The sequence below is a fragment of the Haliotis rubra genome, unplaced genomic scaffold (assembly GCF_003918875.1).
Source record: "Haliotis rubra isolate DU_JTF1 unplaced genomic scaffold, ASM391887v1 Scf1358, whole genome shotgun sequence".
Lineage (NCBI taxonomy): Eukaryota > Metazoa > Mollusca > Gastropoda > Lepetellida > Haliotidae > Haliotis > Haliotis rubra.
Genome location: NW_025765290.1, coordinates 156,687 through 176,779, shown reverse-complemented (window position 1 = coordinate 176,779; position 20,093 = coordinate 156,687). Strand labels below are relative to the sequence as shown.

The window sequence follows — 20,093 nt, the reverse complement described above, 5'->3', positions numbered from 1 at the left end:
CACTGACACTGTATGGAGTCATAATTCCATGATATTGTACATATACTGTAGTAGTCATAGACTCCCTGACACTGTATGGAGTCATCACTCCCTGAAACTGTACGGATACTGTAGGAGTCACATACTCCCTGACACTGTAAGGAGTCATCACTCCCTGAAACTGTACGTATACTGTAGGAGTCACATACTCCCTGAACTGACTCCGTAACTGTCACTTATTCAAATCGTTGCACGGCTCCATATGCTCTAACCGAAGCCCCACGGAGAGCTGGCGATAGAGTTATCTTGACGTAACATATGGATTGTCTTGCGCTATACAGCCACAGTTGTAGAAGCAGGGGATCTCTACAATTATGCAAAACAATATTAAACCATACCGAATGGCTTGTGTTAAAATTTCTCATAACAGAACAAGCGCGTTTGTTTACAAACAAGAAAATGTACCTGATATGGAAATTAGCCTGTGACACTGATGTGGTTTTAACATGTTTTTATTTCGGCAAAACTGAAACCTGGATAGCGAACAAGACTAGTGGCTTATGTAAACGCTGCTCCAGTACATTAGCTGGGCTCATAAATGAAATAATTTAACAACTAAAGAATAATATTGAGAAAGAATATCAGATATATGGTTGAATAATGAATATGTTCGTCATGGTGTTGGTGACAGCGATGTTACGTTAAGTTGGTTTTATCGTGCTCCGATATGACGTCACGGTGGCATGGAACAGTGACAATAGAATAAGTCACTTAAAGTTCATGGAAAATCCCCAGAATTTTCTGTCACGTTGTTAATCTGATAGTGAATATAGTTTTTTGTAACCACTTTTTCCCTGTTGAGTGACCTTTTGTCTTTATCATATCCTGGTTGTCCAAACAAATTCACAGTGAACGATGCAAACTCTCCATTTAAGTATTGACCAATCAGATTCGATGATAAACGGAAGTACAAATCAGGTATTCCCCATTCTAGATGTCATGTTGTAGCGGTCTACGTGGTCAGCCGACACAATCCTGCTCCAACCAGGTGTGCCCAGTGCAGATCTGTCCTGTGATTCTCCTATACAAGCAGACAGAGGAAGTGTTTTATTGATTGATTTGAGATCGGAGTCCAGTTTAAATTCATAAAAAGTAACTCGTCTGCCAGCCGACGTGCACTAGCAGACGCATCAGGATCGTGATCTCAGACGACACTTGACTGTGTAACGGATGCTTTCTCCAAACACGGGGTTCAAGTCTGTACATTTCAGACATTACAAACCTATACGAACAGACGACATACACTGACAGTGCTGCTGTATCTGCTAACCAATGTAACTATGGCAACCCTTCCAACAGGTCTCCGAAAGTCAAGAGGCCGTGTTAATCCACACGGTCCTGCTAATCAAGACTGCCAGCCCAGTACTCATGTTCCTAGACCGCTCGACTAATCGAAACAATTTCATGCCTACTTCTGCCAAGATACTCTCGATTCCCTTTGGACAAGAAGTCTCATTGACGAACTAGAAGGGATTCATGGATATCAGTGTGCCGAGTACCACAGGGATTTAGTGGTAGGAGAGAGGGTTCTGGATTTAATGACTATGTTCATTTTCACGTCGGACAGAATCGTCTTTATTCTGTCTGAGAATTTTCTCAAGTCAAACTATGCTATGTATCAACTTCAGCTTGCCGTGCAGTATGCCATTGACCACGACACAAACAACATTGTGGCACTCCACGTGGACGAGTGTAGAGTCCCATCAGAGCTGCTGACATTTCAGATCATTGACACAAAGTCTCACAGATGGAAAGAAAGTTTTCTGGATTATTTGAAGAATCCCGGTACGTCATCCTTGCTTTTCACACAATCTACACACACGCTGTACATCATCCTTGCTTTTCACACAATCTACACACACGCTCTACGCATTCCTTGCTTTTCACAGTCTACACACACGCTTTACATTCTCCTTGCTTTTCACAATCTACACACACTCTGTACATCCTCCTTGCTTTTCACACAATCTAAACACATGCACTTCAATCTCCATGCGTCTCACACAATCTACACACACGCTCTACGTCCTCTAAGCTTTTCAAATAATCTACACGCACGCTTTACACTCTCCATGCGTTTCACGCAATCTACACACACGCTGTACATCCTTCCTTTTCACATAATCTACACACACGCTCTACATAGTCCTTGCGTTTCACACAATCTACACACACACACTCTACACACACACACACTCTACATACTTGCTTTTGACACAATCTACACACACGCTGTACATCCTTGCTTTTCACACAATCCACAAACACGCTCTCGACCTCCAAGTTTTCCACAAGTCTACACACACTCTGTACATCCTCCTCCTTTCGTCTCACACAACACTACCTCCTTGGGTTTCACACAAGCTCACTACAACCTACACACATCGCTCGCTCTCTACACCCTCCTTTTCACACACTCTCACATACCCTTGCATTTCACACACTCTACACACACGCTACACACACGCTCCACATACTCCTTGCTCGTTTCACACGCTCCCACTCTACACACACACACACGCTCTACATCCTTGCGTCCTTGCGTTTCACACACTCTACACTCCTTGCTCTCACATACTCCTTGCGTTCCTTGCACACACTCTACGCACACGTTCTATGTACTCCTTGCGTTTCACACTCTACGCATCTACACGCTGGCTTTCTCTACATACTCCTTGCGTTTCACACACACTCTACACACGCTCTACTTCCTCCTTGCGTTTCACACACTCTACATGCTTGTCAATGTAAGAGATGAGGTTAATGGAGCAATACATTAATGTCAGTGTTTCTTGCTCGCTTTTATTAAGTGACGCTCGATAATCTTAAATTAGACGTGTATACACATGTGACCCCTGTAGAGAAACCACTCATTGTATTATGAAGATCTTTGTTATGGTTATAAACCAAAGAATTGTTCATTTATTGTTAAGTGTTTTGAATATGTATTGAAAAAACATAGTTACAGATTTAACAAGCTTCTGTGTACACAATTAACCACTTGTTAAGACACTGGATGTCGTGTTGGAGCATAAGGAAATCCCGCACCTCACATTGCCTATTTCTTTCAAGCTGCTGTGGAGGTTACTGGGAGTAACCAGACATTTTATTTGTCTGCAGAACATAAAATCTATTTTCATTAATGAGTTTGTTAGCATCTTTAAATGCTTGTTGGGCCGTCTTCATCCCTACTGGCCACCAGTGCGTTCGTGAACCTTTGAATTACGTGCTATCTATCAAATACGGGATTACAGCCACTGTTAGCTTTGTCTTCGGATTTATGTTCCAGGTAACGCAGATAAGTTTTACGTTTGTTATATTCCAGCACCCAAGATGCCAGCCCAAATATGCACTAATGGAAGTGAGTAGACATTTTTTTACTGTCGTTATTTTCAATGTAAAACTAATAATTCTAAATATGATCTCAAGTCAGCGTACATGCCACTCCACTGTAATTCCGTGTTTCATTGTAGCTCATGTGAGTGTGACAGACCTGTGTAAGACTAATCGGTCAGTGATGTCCGAGCCACCGACGCTGAAGGCCACGCTCTGCATCCCTGCCTACATCAGACACAGGATCAGGGTATGGCGCCAAAGGTCATCAAAACATCACTCACAGATACCACACATTATATGTACTTGATGTTTGTCCTTTTCTGACATCACTCACAGATATCACACATAATATGTACTTGATGTTTGCCCTTTTCTGACATCACTCACAGATACCAATTTTCTTTCCTGTCTTTACATATCCCTGCATATGTACTTGATGTTTGTCCTTTTCTGACATTACTCACATATACCATACATCATATGTACTTGATGTTTCTCCTTTTCTGACATCACTCACAGATATCACACATAATATGTACTTGATGTTTGTCTTTTTCTGAAATCACTCACAGATACCACACATGACATGTACTTGATGTTTGTCCTTTTCGGACATCACTCACAGATACCACACATGATATGTACTTGCTGTTTGTCCTTTTCCGACATCACTCACAGATACCACATATGACATCACTCACAGATACCACACATGATATGTACTTGATGTTTGTCCTTTTGTGAAATCACTCACAGATACCACACATGATATGTACTTGATGTTTGTCCTTTTCTGACATCGCTCACATTTACCACACATGACATGTACTTGATGTTTGCCCTTTCACACTTGAAATGTACTTGATGTTTGTCCTTTTCTGACATCACTCACAGATACCACACATAATATGTACTTGATGTTTGTCCTTTTCTGACATCACTCACAGATACCACACATGATATGTACTTAATGTTTGTCCTTTTCTGACATCACTCACATTTACCACACATTATATGTACTTGCTGTTTGTCCTTTTCCGACATCACTCACAGATACCACATATGACATCACTCACAGATACCACACACGATATCTACTTGATGCTTGTCCTTTTGTGACATCACTCACAGATAGCACACACATGATATGTACTTGATGTTTGTCCTTTTCTGACATCACTCACATTTACCACACATGACATGTACTTGATGTTTGCCCTTTCACACATGATATGTACTTGATGTTTGTCCTTTTCTGACATCACTCACAGATACCACACATGATATGTACTTGATGTTTGTCCTTTTCTGACATCACTCACAGATACCACACATAATATGTACTTGATGTTTGCCCTTTCATACATGATATGTACTTGATGTTTGTCCTTTTCTGACATCACTCAGAGATACCACACATAATACGTACTTGATGTTTGCCCTTTCATACATGATATGTACTTGATGTTTGTCCTTTTCTGACATCACTCACAGATACCACACATGATATGTTCTTGATGTTTGTCCTTTTCTGACATCATTCACAGATACCACACATAATATGTACTTGATGTTTGCCCTTTTTTTGACATCACTCACAGATACCACACATAATATGTACTTGATGTTTGTCTTTTTCTGAAATCACTCACAGATACCACACATGATATGTACTTGATGTTTGTCCTTTTCTGACATCACTCACAGATACCACACATAATATGTACTTGATGTTTGTCCTTTTGCTCCTGAAATCACTCCACAGATACCACATATACCACATATGATATGTACTTGATGTTTGTCCTTTTCTGACATCACTCACAGATACCACTTATAATATGTACTTGATGTTTGTCCTTTTTTGACATCACTCACAGATATCACGCATAATATGTACTTGATGTTTGTCCTTTTATGAAATCACTCACAGATACCATACATGATATGTACTTGATGTTTGTCCTTTTCTGACATCACTCACAGATACCACTTATAATATGTACTTGATGTTTGTCCTTTTTTGACATCACTCACAGATATCACACATAATATGTACTTGATGTTTGTCCTTTTCTGACATCACTCACAGATACCACACATAATATGTACTTGATGTTTGTCCTTTTCTGAAATCACTCACAGATACCACACATGATATGTACTTGATGTTTGTCCTTTTCTGACATCACTCACAGATACCACACATAATATGCACTTGATGTTTGTCTTTTTCTGACATCACTCACAGATACCACACATAAAATGTACCTGATGTTTGTCCTTTTCTGACATCACTCACAGATATCACACATAATATGTACTTGATGTTTGTCCTTTTTGACATCACTCACAGATACCACATATGATATGTACTTGATGTTTGTCCTTTTCTGACATCACTCACATATACCACACATGATATGTACTTGATGTTTGTCTTTTTCTGACATCACTCACAGACAGGATACAGCGTCAGTCGGCCAACTAAAGAAGTTATATCTTGTTGAACATCGGGTTCATGCATTAACCTTACACGTATCTGCCATATTGGATTCTACCCAACATTGTGTAATTGCAATTTAAAGAACGTGTGGGTAATGTGAAATAATTTTCTATTTGTCGATAAGGTTTACATGTACATGTAGCGAGGAAATGACACAAAGTTGTCCAATGTACGTAGTCTCTCGCTCCGTTGACATGTAATTCTGAAAGTATGGAAGCCCCTTTCCATCTTGAAATCACGATATTTAATTTCATAAGGATCTGTTCTACTGATATTATCAAGTTCTGTGGATCTTCATATATCACTGATATTTTTAATGCTGCGTAATTACGCGTCCGCTTTGAATCCCGTTTATAGCATTTCTTTGCCAATACTAACATATAACATTTTGTATTGTAAGATGTTAAATCAGTAAAAAATGCTATATTGTGCTCCGAAGAAAAGATACAGTAACACCTCTTTGTATAATGTCTACACAACATCCGGAGCATTCATGTATGAAGATGTAATCTTTCAAAGTGATGCATCGCCTCTGTAGTCAGATGAGCCAGCGTGTGCACCGGAAGTGGATGGTTTCTGATCCAAGTCTGACCAAAAGACTTTAAACGATGGTGCGGGGTGTTTTCATCCCTGGCGGTCAGCAGTTAGGCGATAAAACAAGGACATTTGTTTCACTCGGAGTGAAAATACTTTGCCTGAGTGAGGTACCAATATTAACTGCGGAATGGGATGTCTGTGCACTAGTACTATATCACCGGCATATTTAAGAACTGGTACAAACAGTCATATACACGCACACGCACACGCACACACATGCCTCAGTGTAGTAGTCTTGAACACGACCCAGCTTCACTTCACCTCACTTTTAGTGGCTGCCTAGATCTCGGGTACTTTTAACTGATATATCTTTCAGATCTGGCACAGGTGCCAGTCACTGGATGAAACCCATCTTCGGAAAGCAGCAATCCCAGAAGTGAGTGATCTGATCAGTCGGAGTAGGTCATGTACGACATATCACCACAATCAGTGTCCATTACGGGTTTCAACTGTATCATGAACACATCAGCTGAATAGAGTGCTCCGGCCTTTTCCCGATTACCCACAATGCACCACCAGCCGCCATTTCGGTAGGCGGTCTGTGTCAACAAAGGCTCAGTCGTCCTATTGTTATGCAAATATGCCGACTACCTGTGCCGTTGTTAAGTGTCACAACCGGTCGGGTCGCGATAAGGTTAGCTTTTATCGTATCCCAGTTGTCATGAAAGGTCAAGGCGAAGCAACTGAGAGGAAAAGCGAGTGTTGTAGACGACTCTGGCTTGCTGCAATCAACCGGGCGGATGTCGATGAAAAAACATGCAACCAGCTTCGTGTGTGCTCTGATCATTTCATATCAGGTACTTGTTATACACACATTTTTTATATATTCAACAGACTTTTTACATATACAGAGTCGTTCAAAAAGTATTTGGACACTTGACGTAATTTCCATAGACTACATGTTAATTTAGTGCAGCCTAAATGTTTTTCATGAATTTCATTTTCGTAAGATCCAAGTCAAGTTTTGCACATTTGTGAGGAATCATCTTACCTACAATGACATAATTTCTGTTGAATTTTCCGTTGCTTATTTATCGAATGGCAACAATGTAATCAACATATGTACAGTAGATATGTAATAATACCTCAATGAAATGTATATCAACCGTGTCTGTCCTACAAAGAAAGTTTGACATGGTTTTCACTCTGTAAAGTCTGATGTTTTGGTGTTTTGATTTTATGTATACATCGTAGTTACTTGTGAAATTGTCATAAGTTAACAAAGTTTATGTGTTATGTTGTTTGTTTTCAAATTAGGTCTTTAATCTAAAATCTATATCAAAACAATTTGAGTCTCATGCGGAGGTAGATAGTCAAGCTGATTTTGTAACATTATTTTCGATTTTGAAACTTTATCACTGCAACAAAATAATATGAGGTAAATGTTAGTGTTTAACATTTACTTTTTGATATTTCAGGTGCAAGAAACAAATATGATGAAACAAACCCAGACTGGGTTCCCAACAAGAATCTGGGATATGATGCAAAATCTCCAACGAAGTCGGCGATCCGCCACGAGAGGTTACAAAACCGAAAACAGACAATTAAGATGAATGAAGCTGCAATATCTGTTTTCGGTTTCTGAACCTCCATGTGCAGAGGAAGTTGATGGTGTTGACAGTACAGAAGCAACCGATACTGAGTTAACAGATGCAGAAAAGCTTGAATTTGCAATGAAAGAATTTCCGAGTTGGAATTTGAGAATGCAAGACTGAAAGAGCAGAATGAGTGTTTGCAGAATATTGTACACAAAATGAAAGCCAATTTACCTGAGGATTTTGAAGATGACAATGATAACATGAAATATTACACAGGTTTACCAAGTTTCACAATTCTGATGGCACTGTTCAACCTTCTAGCACCCGATATGCATGAAAATGGAAATAGCTCACTGAACAAATTCCAGAAAATAATTCTGACGCTCATGAGACTGCGACTTAATTTACCAATTACAGAACTCAGCTATCGTTTTGGTGTTTCACGAACCACAGTGTCAAAGGTTTTCTTAGATACATTGCACTTGATGCATGATATCATGGGGCCTCTAGTGCGTTGGCCAGACAGGGATGAACTTTACGAGACAATGCCAATGGTTTTTCGAAAACACTTTGGAAAGCATGTTACCTGCATTATTGATTGCTTTGAAATTTTTATTGATCGCCCCTCAAACTTGGTCCAGCTACAAGCACCACAATACTGCCAAATACTTAATTGGAATTACCCAACAAGGGTCTGTGAGTTATATTTCCAAAGGATGGGGTGGAAGAACCAGTGACAAGTTTTTGACTGCCCACTCAAACTTTCTTGACAATCTCAGCCATGGTGATGTTATTCTAGCTGACAGAGGGTTTGACATTAAAGAATTAGTTGCACTTGTTGGCGCTGAAGTGAAATATCCTGGATTCATGAGGGGGAAAAAAGCAAATGTGTGGACCAGAGGTAGAAGGAACAGGGAAAATTGCGAATGTTCGCATACATGTTGAAAGGGTTATTGCAACAGTCAGGCAGAAGTTCATGATCCTTGGTGCCACCATTCCAATTGACTATCTCATTTCTAAACCTGAAGAAGAGTATGTAATACTGGACAAGATAGTCACAATTTGTTGTTCACTAACTAATTTGTGCCCCTCTGTTGTACCATTCGACTAACCATCAAAGGTTTGCTTGCAGAAGCTCGCTTCAGTAACATTGTCACAGGGCTTGATTAATATTTAGTAAAGGAAAAAGGAAAAAACAAACAAAACATGTCTGCAGTTTATCCCAATTAGATAAGAAAACAAATTCTTATTTCATGATTGGATAACCCAAGCTGCACTGATGAGCCCTGGGAGGGCGAAACATGTTTGAGTGACAAATTCTGTTAACAGTAAAAACAAACCGAAGAATGAATGAAAGTGGTTTTACAGAGATCCATGTCTACCATTGTAATGTTTGATGTTTATGCAAATGCATGTTACCATGATAATGTAAGATGAAAAGAATATATTAATGTGCTCGATTTAGTGCTTTGTTCCTTGCACTGGTGCAACCTAATATTACTAAGTGCAACATAAGTTATGAGTCTGACTTGCACATGGTGCAAGTACATTTTTGAGAGGTCAACAATAATTCTAACATTATAGGCATTGGTATGTCAGCTCATTATTCTTCTATACTTTGAATAGCTATGGCACTGAAGCATTGCTATTCATAGACACGTCTCGGGTATGACAGCTCTGTGTGGCTATAGTTTCGTAGGTACTACATCACGGATATATGTTATGTGCACCGAAACCTCTGACGTTGCAACTGGATAGGAACTCAAGCGTGTATGCTGCTTTCTAGACAACGAGAAGGCCTTCGACAGAATATGGCACGACGGACTCCTCCTGAAACTACACACTATTGGTGTGAAGGATCGTGCATGGCATCTAATCCAGCAATCATATAAAGAAGCACAAGCCCGTGTAAGTACAACGGGATGACAAGTGATGTGTTTCATATCCACCAAGGAGTAGGACAAGGGCGAGTGTTATCAGCATGGATGTTTCTAGTCTACATCAATGACCTTATTTCGGAGCTAGACCAATTACAATGTGGAGTAATTATTGGCACGAATCACATCCCGACAGTTCTACTTGCTGACGACACCACAGTCGTCAGTACTACTGTACATGGTCTCAATGTGGCTCTTAACAAGATCCACCAATATGCCTGCCGTTGGAGAATGACATACAACGCTAGTAAGAGCTGTGTCCTGTCCTTCACAAATTCTACAAAATATCTCAACAAACCCGTTTTCAGAATCGGGGATGTAAGACTGCCAATCAAATCCAACACTGTGTATGCGGGATCCATCATGCATACAGAAAAGCAAGAAAGGACAACTCGTGCATGTGCCAAGGCGAGAAGAGCAATAAACTCACTCCGAGATGTAGGATTACGAGCTGGTGGATTAAACCCTGTGTCATCGTCCAATATCTGGCAAAGAGTTATCTTTCCTTCTGCATTCTACGCATGTGAGCTATGGAGCAATATCAGCAGCACTGAGATGAATGAAATGGAAATTGTCCAGCGCTACTTTGCTAGAAGAGTCCAGAACCTCCACAAGAGATCTCCTTCAGTTGCTACAGCTCAGGTACTAGGGCTATGGTCAATGCAAGGCAGAGTAGATAAATCAAAGCTCCTGTTTTGGGGCCGACTCTGTCGCTCAGCCAGTACCAGTATTGTGAAGCCTATCATGTATTTGAGATTCGCGGAATATATGTCTACTGTGGTAAAAGTACAAGATCGATTGCCCATGACCTCTTGAATGCAGCTCACAAATATGGATTTTCAGATATCATTGACACCTTCATGACAACAGGAGAATTTCCATGCAAAAATGTATGGAATTCCATGGTACAGAAGGCTATATGCCACCACGAACACACTGAATGGAGAAATAAACTCCAAGAGCGTCCAAATATGCAGAGATTTGGTGCCATTCATACGCGCCTCTCTCCTCATCGTCTCTGGAACCTGTGTTTGTGGTATAACATGGCCACCCCTCCTGTCTATGCTCTGATAAAGTTGGGTATACTGCCCGTCACACTTGGACTGTGTCTTATATGCGAGACTGAAAGTGAGGACATTGTAAAACATCAACTCCTATACTGTGACAAGCTGGTAGAAAACAGGAACGCACTGAGCGAGCATCTGTTTGATAACGTGTCTCTTGACACGTATATGAGACTCGAAGATGCTGAAGACGAGGTTAAAATCCTCACATACCTTGGTTCCATTACTCCGGTTGTGCAGGACATGACCCTCGATAGCTGGGCTAGGTTCATGAGCATTATTGCAAAACGCATCAGTGCATGGAACCTAGCCAGCATTCTGTATTTATAAGAATAGCATGCAATGCTTTGTACATATTGCCCAGTGATCATCTGTTGCCAAGAGCTATGATTTTTTATGTTCTGTTGAATTTTTCAAATATTATTGAACTTTCTATTTTGTCACAAATGTGTGTTATGCTCTAAAAATATATACATAACTGGATGTATAACTCATCAAACCATTGGTGGAAATAAAGAACATTCATTCTTTCATTCATTCATCAGCTGAATAGAGTGCTCCGGCCTTTTCCCGATTACCCACAATGCACCAGCAGCCGCCATTTCGGTAGGCGGTCTGTGTCAACAAAGGCTCAGTCGTCCTATTGTTATGCAAATATGCCGACTACCTGTGCCGTTGTTAAGTGTCACAACCGGTCGGGTCGCGATAAGGTTAGCTTTTATCGTATCCCAGTTGTCATGAAAGGTCAAGGCGAAGCAACTGAGAGGAAAAGCGAGTGTTGTAGACGACTCTGGCTTGCTGCAGTCAACCGGGCGGATGTCGATGAAAAAAACATGCAACCAGCTTCGTGTGTGCTCTGATCATTTCATATCAGGTACTTGTTATACACACATTTTATATATTCAACAGACTTTTACATATACAGAGTCGTTCAAAAGTATTTGGACACTTGACGTAATTTCCATAGACTTACATGTTAATTTAGTGCAGCCTAAATGTTTTTCATGAATTTCATTTTCGTAAGATCCAAGTCAAGTTTTGCACATTTGTGAGGAATCATCTTACCTACAATGACATAATTTCTGTTGAATTTTCCGTTGCTTATTTATCGAATGGCAACAATGTAATCAACATATGTACAGTAGATATGTAATAATACCTCAATGAAATGTATATCAACCGTGTCTGTCCTACAAAGAAAGTTTGACATGGTTTTCACTCTGTAAAGTCTGATGTTTTGGTGTTTTGATTTTATGTATACATCGTAGTTACTTGTGAAATTGTCATAAGTTAACAAAGTTTATGTGTTATGTTGTTTTTTGTTTTCAAATTAGGTCTTTAATCTAAAATCTATATCAAAACAATTTGAGTCTCATGCGGAGGTAGATAGTCAAGCTGATTTTGTAACATTATTTTCGATTTTGAAACTTTATCACTGCAACAAAATAATATGAGGTAAATGTTAGTGTTTAACATTTACTTTTGATATTTCAGGTGCAAGAAACAAATATGATGAAACAAACCCAGACTGGGTTCCCAACAAGAATCTGGGATATGATGCAAAATCTCCAACGAAGTCGGCGATCCGCCACGAGAGGTTACAAAACCGAAAACAGACAATTAAGATGAATGAAGCTGCAATATCTGTTTTGGAACTAAGCGCCCTCGGTTTCTGAACCTCCATGTGCAGAGGAAGTTGATGGTGTTGACAGTACAGAAGCAACCGATACTGAGTTAACAGATGCAGAAAAGCTTGAATTTGCAAATGAAAGAATTTCCGAGTTGGAATTTGAGAATGCAAGACTGAAAGAGCAGAATGAGTGTTTGCAGAATATTGTACACAAAATGAAAGCCAATTTACCTGAGGATTTTGAAGATGACAATGATAACATGAAATATTACACAGGTTTACCAAGTTTCACAATTCTGATGGCACTGTTCAACCTTCTAGCACCCGATATGCATGAAAATGGAAATAGCTCACTGAACAAATTCCAGAAAATAATTCTGACGCTCATGAGACTGCGACTTAATTTACCAATTACAGAACTCAGCTATCGTTTTGGTGTTTCACGAACCACAGTGTCAAAGGTTTTCTTAGATACATTGCACTTGATGCATGATATCATGGGGCCTCTAGTGCGTTGGCCAGACAGGGATGAACTTTACGAGACAATGCCAATGGTTTTTCGAAAACACTTTGGAAAGCATGTTACCTGCATTATTGATTGCTTTGAAATTTTATTGATCGCCCCTCAAATCTGACAGCAAGAGCTTGGTCCAGCTACAAGCACCACAATACTGCCAAATACTTAATTGGAATTACCCAACAAGGGTCTGTGAGTTATATTTCCAAAGGATGGGGTGGAAGAACCAGTGACAAGTTTTTGACTGCCCACTCAAACTTTCTTGACAATCTCAGCCATGGTGATGTTATTCTAGCTGACAGAGGGTTTGACATTAAAGAATTAGTTGCACTTGTTGGCGCTGAAGTGAAATATCCTGGATTCATGAGGGGAAAAAAGCAAATGTGTGGACCAGAGGTAGAAGGAACAAGGAAAATTGCGAATGTTCGCATACATGTTGAAAGGGTTATTGCAACAGTCAGGCAGAAGTTCATGATCCTTGGTGCCACCATTCCAATTGACTATCTCATTTCTAAACCTGAAGAAGAGTATGTAATACTGGACAAGATAGTCACAATTTGTTGTTCACTAACTAATTTGTGCCCCTCTGTTGTACCATTCGACTAACCATCAAAGGTTTGCTTGCAGAAGCTCGCTTCAGTAACATTGTCACAGGGCTTGATTAATATTTAGTAAAGGAAAAAGGAAAAAACAAACAAAACATGTCTGCAGTTTATCCCAATTAGATAAGAAAACAAATTCTTATTTCATGATTGGATAACCCAAGCTGCACTGATGAGCCCTGGGAGGGCGAAACATGTTTGAGTGACAAATTCTGTTAACAGTAAAAAACAAACCGAAGAATGAATGAAAGTGGTTTTACAGAGATCCATGTCTACCATTGTAATGTTTGATGTTTATGCAAATGCATGTTACCATGATAATGTAAGATGAAAAGAATATATTAATGTGCTCGATTTAGTGCTTTGTTCCTTGCACTGGTGCAACCTAATATTACTAAGTGCAACATAAGTTATGAGTCTGACTTGCACATGGTGCAAGTACATTTTTTGAGAGGTCAACAATAATTCTAACATTATAGGCATTGGTATGTCAGCTCATTATTCTTCTATACTTTGAATAGCTATGGCACTGAAGCATTGCTATTCATAGACACGTCTCGGGTATGACAGCTCTGTGTGGCTATAGTTTCGTAGGTACTACATCACGGATATATGTTATGTGCACCGAAACCTCTGACGTTGCAACTGGATAGGAACTCAAGCGTGTATGCTGCTTTCCTAGACAACGAGAAGGCCTTCGACAGAATATGGCACGACGGACTCCTCCTGAAACTACACACTATTGGTGTGAAGGATCGTGCATGGCATCTAATCCAGCAATCATATAAAGAAGCACAAGCCCGTGTAAAGTACAACGGGATGACAAGTGATGTGTTTCATATCCACCAAGGAGTAGGACAAGGGCGAGTGTTATCAGCATGGATGTTTCTAGTCTACATCAATGACCTTATTTCGGAGCTAGACCAATTACAATGTGGAGTAATTATTGGCACGAATCACATCCCGACAGTTCTACTTGCTGACGACACCACAGTCGTCAGTACTACTGTACATGGTCTCAATGTGGCTCTTAACAAGATCCACCAATATGCCTGCCGTTGGAGAATGACATACAACGCTAGTAAGAGCTGTGTCCTGTCCTTCACAAATTCTACAAAATATCTCAACAAACCCGTTTTCAGAATCGGGGATGTAAGACTGCCAATCAAATCCAACACTGTGTATGCGGGATCCATCATGCATACAGAGAAAGCAAGAGAAAGGACAACTCGTGCATGTGCCAAGGCGAGAAGAGCAATAAACTCACTCCGAGATGTAGGATTACGAGCTGGTGGATTAAACCCTGTGTCATCGTCCAATATCTGGCAAAGAGTTATCTTTCCTTCTGCATTCTACGCATGTGAGCTATGGAGCAATATCAGCAGCACTGAGATGAATGAAATGGAAATTGTCCAGCGCTACTTTGCTAGAAGAGTCCAGAACCTCCACAAGAGATCTCCTTCAGTTGCTACAGCTCAGGTACTAGGGCTATGGTCAATGCAAGGCAGAGTAGATAAATCAAAGCTCCTGTTTTGGGGCCGACTCTGTCGCTCAGCCAGTACCAGTATTGTGAAGCCTATCATGTATTTGAGATTCGCGGAATATATGTCTACTGTGGTAAAAAGTACAAGATCGATTGCCCATGACCTCTTGAATGCAGCTCACAAATATGGATTTTCAGATATCATTGACACCTTCATGACAACAGGAGAATTTCCATGCAAAAATGTATGGAATTCCATGGTACAGAAGGCTATATGCCACCACGAACACACTGAATGGAGAAATAAACTCCAAGAGCGTCCAAATATGCAGAGATTTGGTGCCATTCATACGCGCCTCTCTCCTCATCGTCTCTGGAACCTGTGTTTGTGGTATAACATGGCCACCCCTCCTGTCTATGCTCTGATAAAGTTGGGTATACTGCCCGTCACACTTGGACTGTGTCTTATATGCGAGACTGAAAGTGAGGACATTGTAAAACATCAACTCCTATACTGTGACAAGCTGGTAGAAAACAGGAACGCACTGAGCGAGCATCTGTTTGATAACGTGTCTCTTGACACGTATATGAGACTCGAAGATGCTGAAGACGAGGTTAAAATCCTCACATACCTTGGTTCCATTACTCCGGTTGTGCAGGACATGACCCTCGATAGCTGGGCTAGGTTCATGAGCATTATTGCAAAACGCATCAGTGCATGGAACCTAGCCAGCATTCTGTATTTATAAGAATAGCATGCAATGCTTTGTACATATTGCCCAGTGATCATCTGTTGCCAAGAGCTATGATTTTTTTATGTTCTGTTGAATTTTTCAAATATTATTGAACTTTCTATTTTGTCACAAATGTGTGTTATGCTCTAAAAATATATACATAACTGGATGTATAACTCATCAAACCATTGGTGGAAATAAAGAACATTCATTCTTTCATTCATTCATCAGCTGAATAGAGTGCTCCGGCCTTTTCCGATTACCCACAATGCACCAGCAGCCGCCATTTCGGTAGGCGGTCTGTGTCAACAAAGGCTCAGTCGTCCTATTGTTATGCAAATATGCCGACTACCTGTGCCGTTGTTAAGTGTCACAACCGGTCGGGTCGCGATAAGGTTAGCTTTTATCGTATCCCAGTTGTCATGAAAGGTCAAGGCGAAGCAACTGAGAGGAAAAGCGAGTGTTGTAGACGACTCTGGCTTGCTGCAGTCAACCGGGCGGATGTCGATGAAAAAACATGCAACCAGCTTCGTGTGTGCTCTGATCATTTCATATCAGGTACTTGTTATACACACATTTTTATATATTCAACAGACTTTTTACATATACAGAGTCGTTCAAAAAGTATTCGGACACTTGACGTAATTTCCATAGACTTACATGTTAATTTAGTGCAGCCTAAATGTTTTTTCATGAATTTCATTTTCGTAAGATCCAAGTCAAGTTTTGCACATTTGTGAGGAATCATCTTACCTACAATGACATAATTTCTGTTGAATTTTCCGTTGCTTATTTATCGAATGGCAACAATGTAATCAACATATGTACAGTAGATATGTAATAATACCTCAATGAAATGTATATCAACCGTGTCTGTCCTACAAAGAAAGTTTGACATGGTTTTCACTCTGTAAAGTCTGATGTTTTGGTGTTTTGATTTTATGTATACATCGTAGTTACTTGTGAAATTGTCATAAGTTAACAAAGTTTATGTGTTATGTTGTTTGTTTTCAAATTAGGTCTTTAATCTAAAATCTATATCAAAACAATTTGAGTCTCATGCGGAGGTAGATAGTCAAGCTGATTTTGTAACATTATTTTCGATTTTGAAACTTTATCACTGCAACAAAATAATATGAGGTAAATGTTAGTGTTTAACATTTACTTTTGATATTTCAGGTGCAAGAAACAAATATGATGAAACAAACCCAGACTGGGTTCCCAACAAGAATCTGGGATATGATGCAAAATCTCCAACGAAGTCGGCGATCCGCCACGAGAGGTTACAAAACCGAAAACAGACAATTAAGATGAATGAAGCTGCAATATCTGTTTTGGAACTAAGCGCCTCGGTTTCTGAACCTCCATGTGCAGAGGAAGTTGATGGTGTTGACAGTACAGAAGCAACCGATACTGAGTTAACAGATGCAGAAAAGCTTGAATTTGCAAATGAAAGAATTTCCGAGTTGGAATTTGAGAATGCAAGACTGAAAGAGCAGAATGAGTGTTTGCAGAATATTGTACACAAAATGAAAGCCAATTTACCTGAGGATTTTGAAGATGACAATGATAAAATGAAATATTACACAGGTTTACCAAGTTTCACAATTCTGATGGCACTGTTCAACCTTCTAGCACCCGATATGCATGAAAATGGAAATAGCTCACTGAACAAATTCCAGAAAATAATTCTGACGCTCATGAGACTGCGACTTAATTTACCAATTACAGAACTCAGCTATCGTTTTGGTGTTTCACGAACCACAGTGTCAAAGGTTTTCTTAGATACATTGCACTTGATGCATGATATCATGGGGCCTCTAGTGCGTTGGCCAGACAGGGATGAACTTTACGAGACAATGCCAATGGTTTTTCGAAAACACTTTGGAAAGCATGTTACCTGCATTATTGATTGCTTTGAAATTTTTATTGATCGCCCCTCAAATCTGACAGCAAGAGCACAAACTTGGTCCAGCTACAAGCACCACAATACTGCCAAATACTTAATTGGAATTACCCAACAAGGGTCTGTGAGTTATATTTCCAAAGGATGGGGTGGAAGAACCAGTGACAAGTTTTTGACTGCCCACTCAAACTTTCTTGACAATCTCAGCCATGGTGATGTTATTCTAGCTGACAGAGGGTTTGACATTAAAGAATTAGTTGTACTCGTTGGCGCTGAAGTGAAATATCCTGCATTCATGAGGGGAAAAAGCAAATGTGTGGACCAGAGGTAGAAGGAACAAGGAAAATTGCGAATGTTCGCATACATGTTGAAAGGGTTATTGCAACAGTCAGGCAGAAGTTCATGATCCTTGGTGCCACCATTCCAATTGACTATCTCATTTCTAAACCTGAAGAAGAGTATGTAATACTGGACAAGATAGTCACAGTTTGTTGTTCACTAACTAATTTGTGCCCCTCTGTTGTACCATTCGACTAACCATCAAAGGTTTGCTTGCAGAAGCTCGCTTCAGTAACATTGTCACAGGGCTTGATTAATATTTAGTAAAGGAAAAGGAAAAACAAACAAAAACATGTCTGCAGTTTATCCCAATTAGATAAGAAAAACAAATTCTTATTTCATGATTGGATAACCTAAGCTGCACTGATGAGCCCTGGGAGGGCGAAACATGTTTGAGTGACAAATTCTGTTAACAGTAAAAACAAACCGAAGAATGAATGAAAGTGGTTTTACAGAGATCCATGTCTACCATTGTAATGTTTGATGTTTATGCAAATGCATGTTACCATGATAATGTAAGATGAAAAGAATATATTAATGTGCTCGATTTAGTGCTTTGTTCCTTGCACTGGTGCAACCTAATATTACTAAGTGCAACATAAGTTATGAGTCTGACTTGCACATGGCGCAAGTACATTTTTGAGAGGTCAACAATAATTCTAACATTATAGGCATTGGTATGTCAGCTCATTATTCTTCTATACTTTGAATAGCTATGGCACTGAAGCATTGCTATTCATAGACACGTCTCGGGTATGACAGCTCTGTGTGACTATAGTTTCGTAGGTACTACATCACGGATATATGTTATGTGCACCGAAACCTCTGACGTTGCAGCTGGAATTTGGCTGGTGCAACTGGGTCTTTATCTTAGGTTGCACCTGGTGCAAGTAGGTTAACATTTCTTAAATCAAGCCCTGTTAATCATCCCCTATGCAATAAACATGTTTCGCCTCCCCAAGGCTCATCAGTGCAGCTTGGATTTCTCATCAATAAAGACTGAGAAAACTGCAGACATGTTTTGGTTGTTTTTTTTCCTTGTGTGTGGCAATAACAACTATAAATTTTCTTGAGTATTCACTTCTTTTTTTCATTTGCGAATCAGTGTCACTGCTACAGTAATGTTTTTTGCAAATATAATTCAGTGTCACTACCAAAACATTTTCTTTTCACTGTGAAATCATTGTACAGACACATCATTGATGCTTGCTCGACAATAACTAACGCTTCCCTTGGACACTGGTCAGAAACTGTCTTTCTTGGCAATCAGGACAGAACCAATCACCCTTAGGTTCAGTCTTCAACTTCATACATTTGAAGTGAAACCACTCAAAGGGTTTATTTGGACAATCATCTGAGTCACAGGCAATCATCCGCCCCTGTTTTGCACCAGCACAGATACAATACAGTCTAAGGTTTTCATCTGATGTATCCAGTTCAATGTCTTGGGTGGTTTGAGATGAAGGGAGAATTTTTTTCTTTGAGTCTGTCTTCTTTGGGCGTGTTGCGTCTTTCTTGGATGTAGACTTTACTGTCGTTCCGGAAGTGCTTGTGGTTGGATTGTTTGACCTGGTGTACAGTGAAATTTCTTGCAGGGTTTTCTTCTCTGGGGATTTCTTTCCTGATTCCACGTCTGTTCGAGGTGTGCTTGGGAGTAGACTTGTTGGCTTCAGCATTTACTGAACCTTCTTGAGAGGAAATTCTTGCACTGTAGTATTTTCCAACAAGTTCTGGTAAGACAACTGTGGAAAACAACCTTGATGACTTCTCAACAATATTCTGCCACAGTTCAGGATTGGGTTCGATCCTCTGAACAAAGATGTCCTCAGTTGTCCACATCACAAAGTCACAATAGTCCACATCAC

The 20,093-nt window shown here is 39.9% G+C and overlaps 2 protein-coding genes across 2 annotated transcripts; both read left to right on the top strand.

Moving 5' to 3' along the window:
- The first annotated feature begins 252 nt into the window (after positions 1-252).
- LOC124268041 lies at positions 253-6,938 on the top strand. Its single transcript, XM_046703048.1, has 4 exons — positions 253-1,824; positions 3,365-3,400; positions 3,513-3,622; positions 6,795-6,938. The coding sequence occupies exons 1-4, from the start codon at positions 1,578-1,580 to the stop codon at positions 6,936-6,938; spliced, it is 537 nt and encodes a 178-aa protein (XP_046559004.1). The 5' UTR covers positions 253-1,577.
- A 75-nt stretch (positions 6,939-7,013) lies between these two features.
- On the top strand, positions 7,014-8,063 carry LOC124268040. The gene is made up of 2 exons (XM_046703047.1): positions 7,014-7,275; positions 7,897-8,063. Exons 1-2 carry the CDS (start codon positions 7,059-7,061, stop codon positions 8,061-8,063), a joined length of 384 nt encoding a protein of 127 aa, XP_046559003.1. The 5' UTR covers positions 7,014-7,058.
- The last annotated feature ends 12,030 nt before the right edge of the window (positions 8,064-20,093 follow it).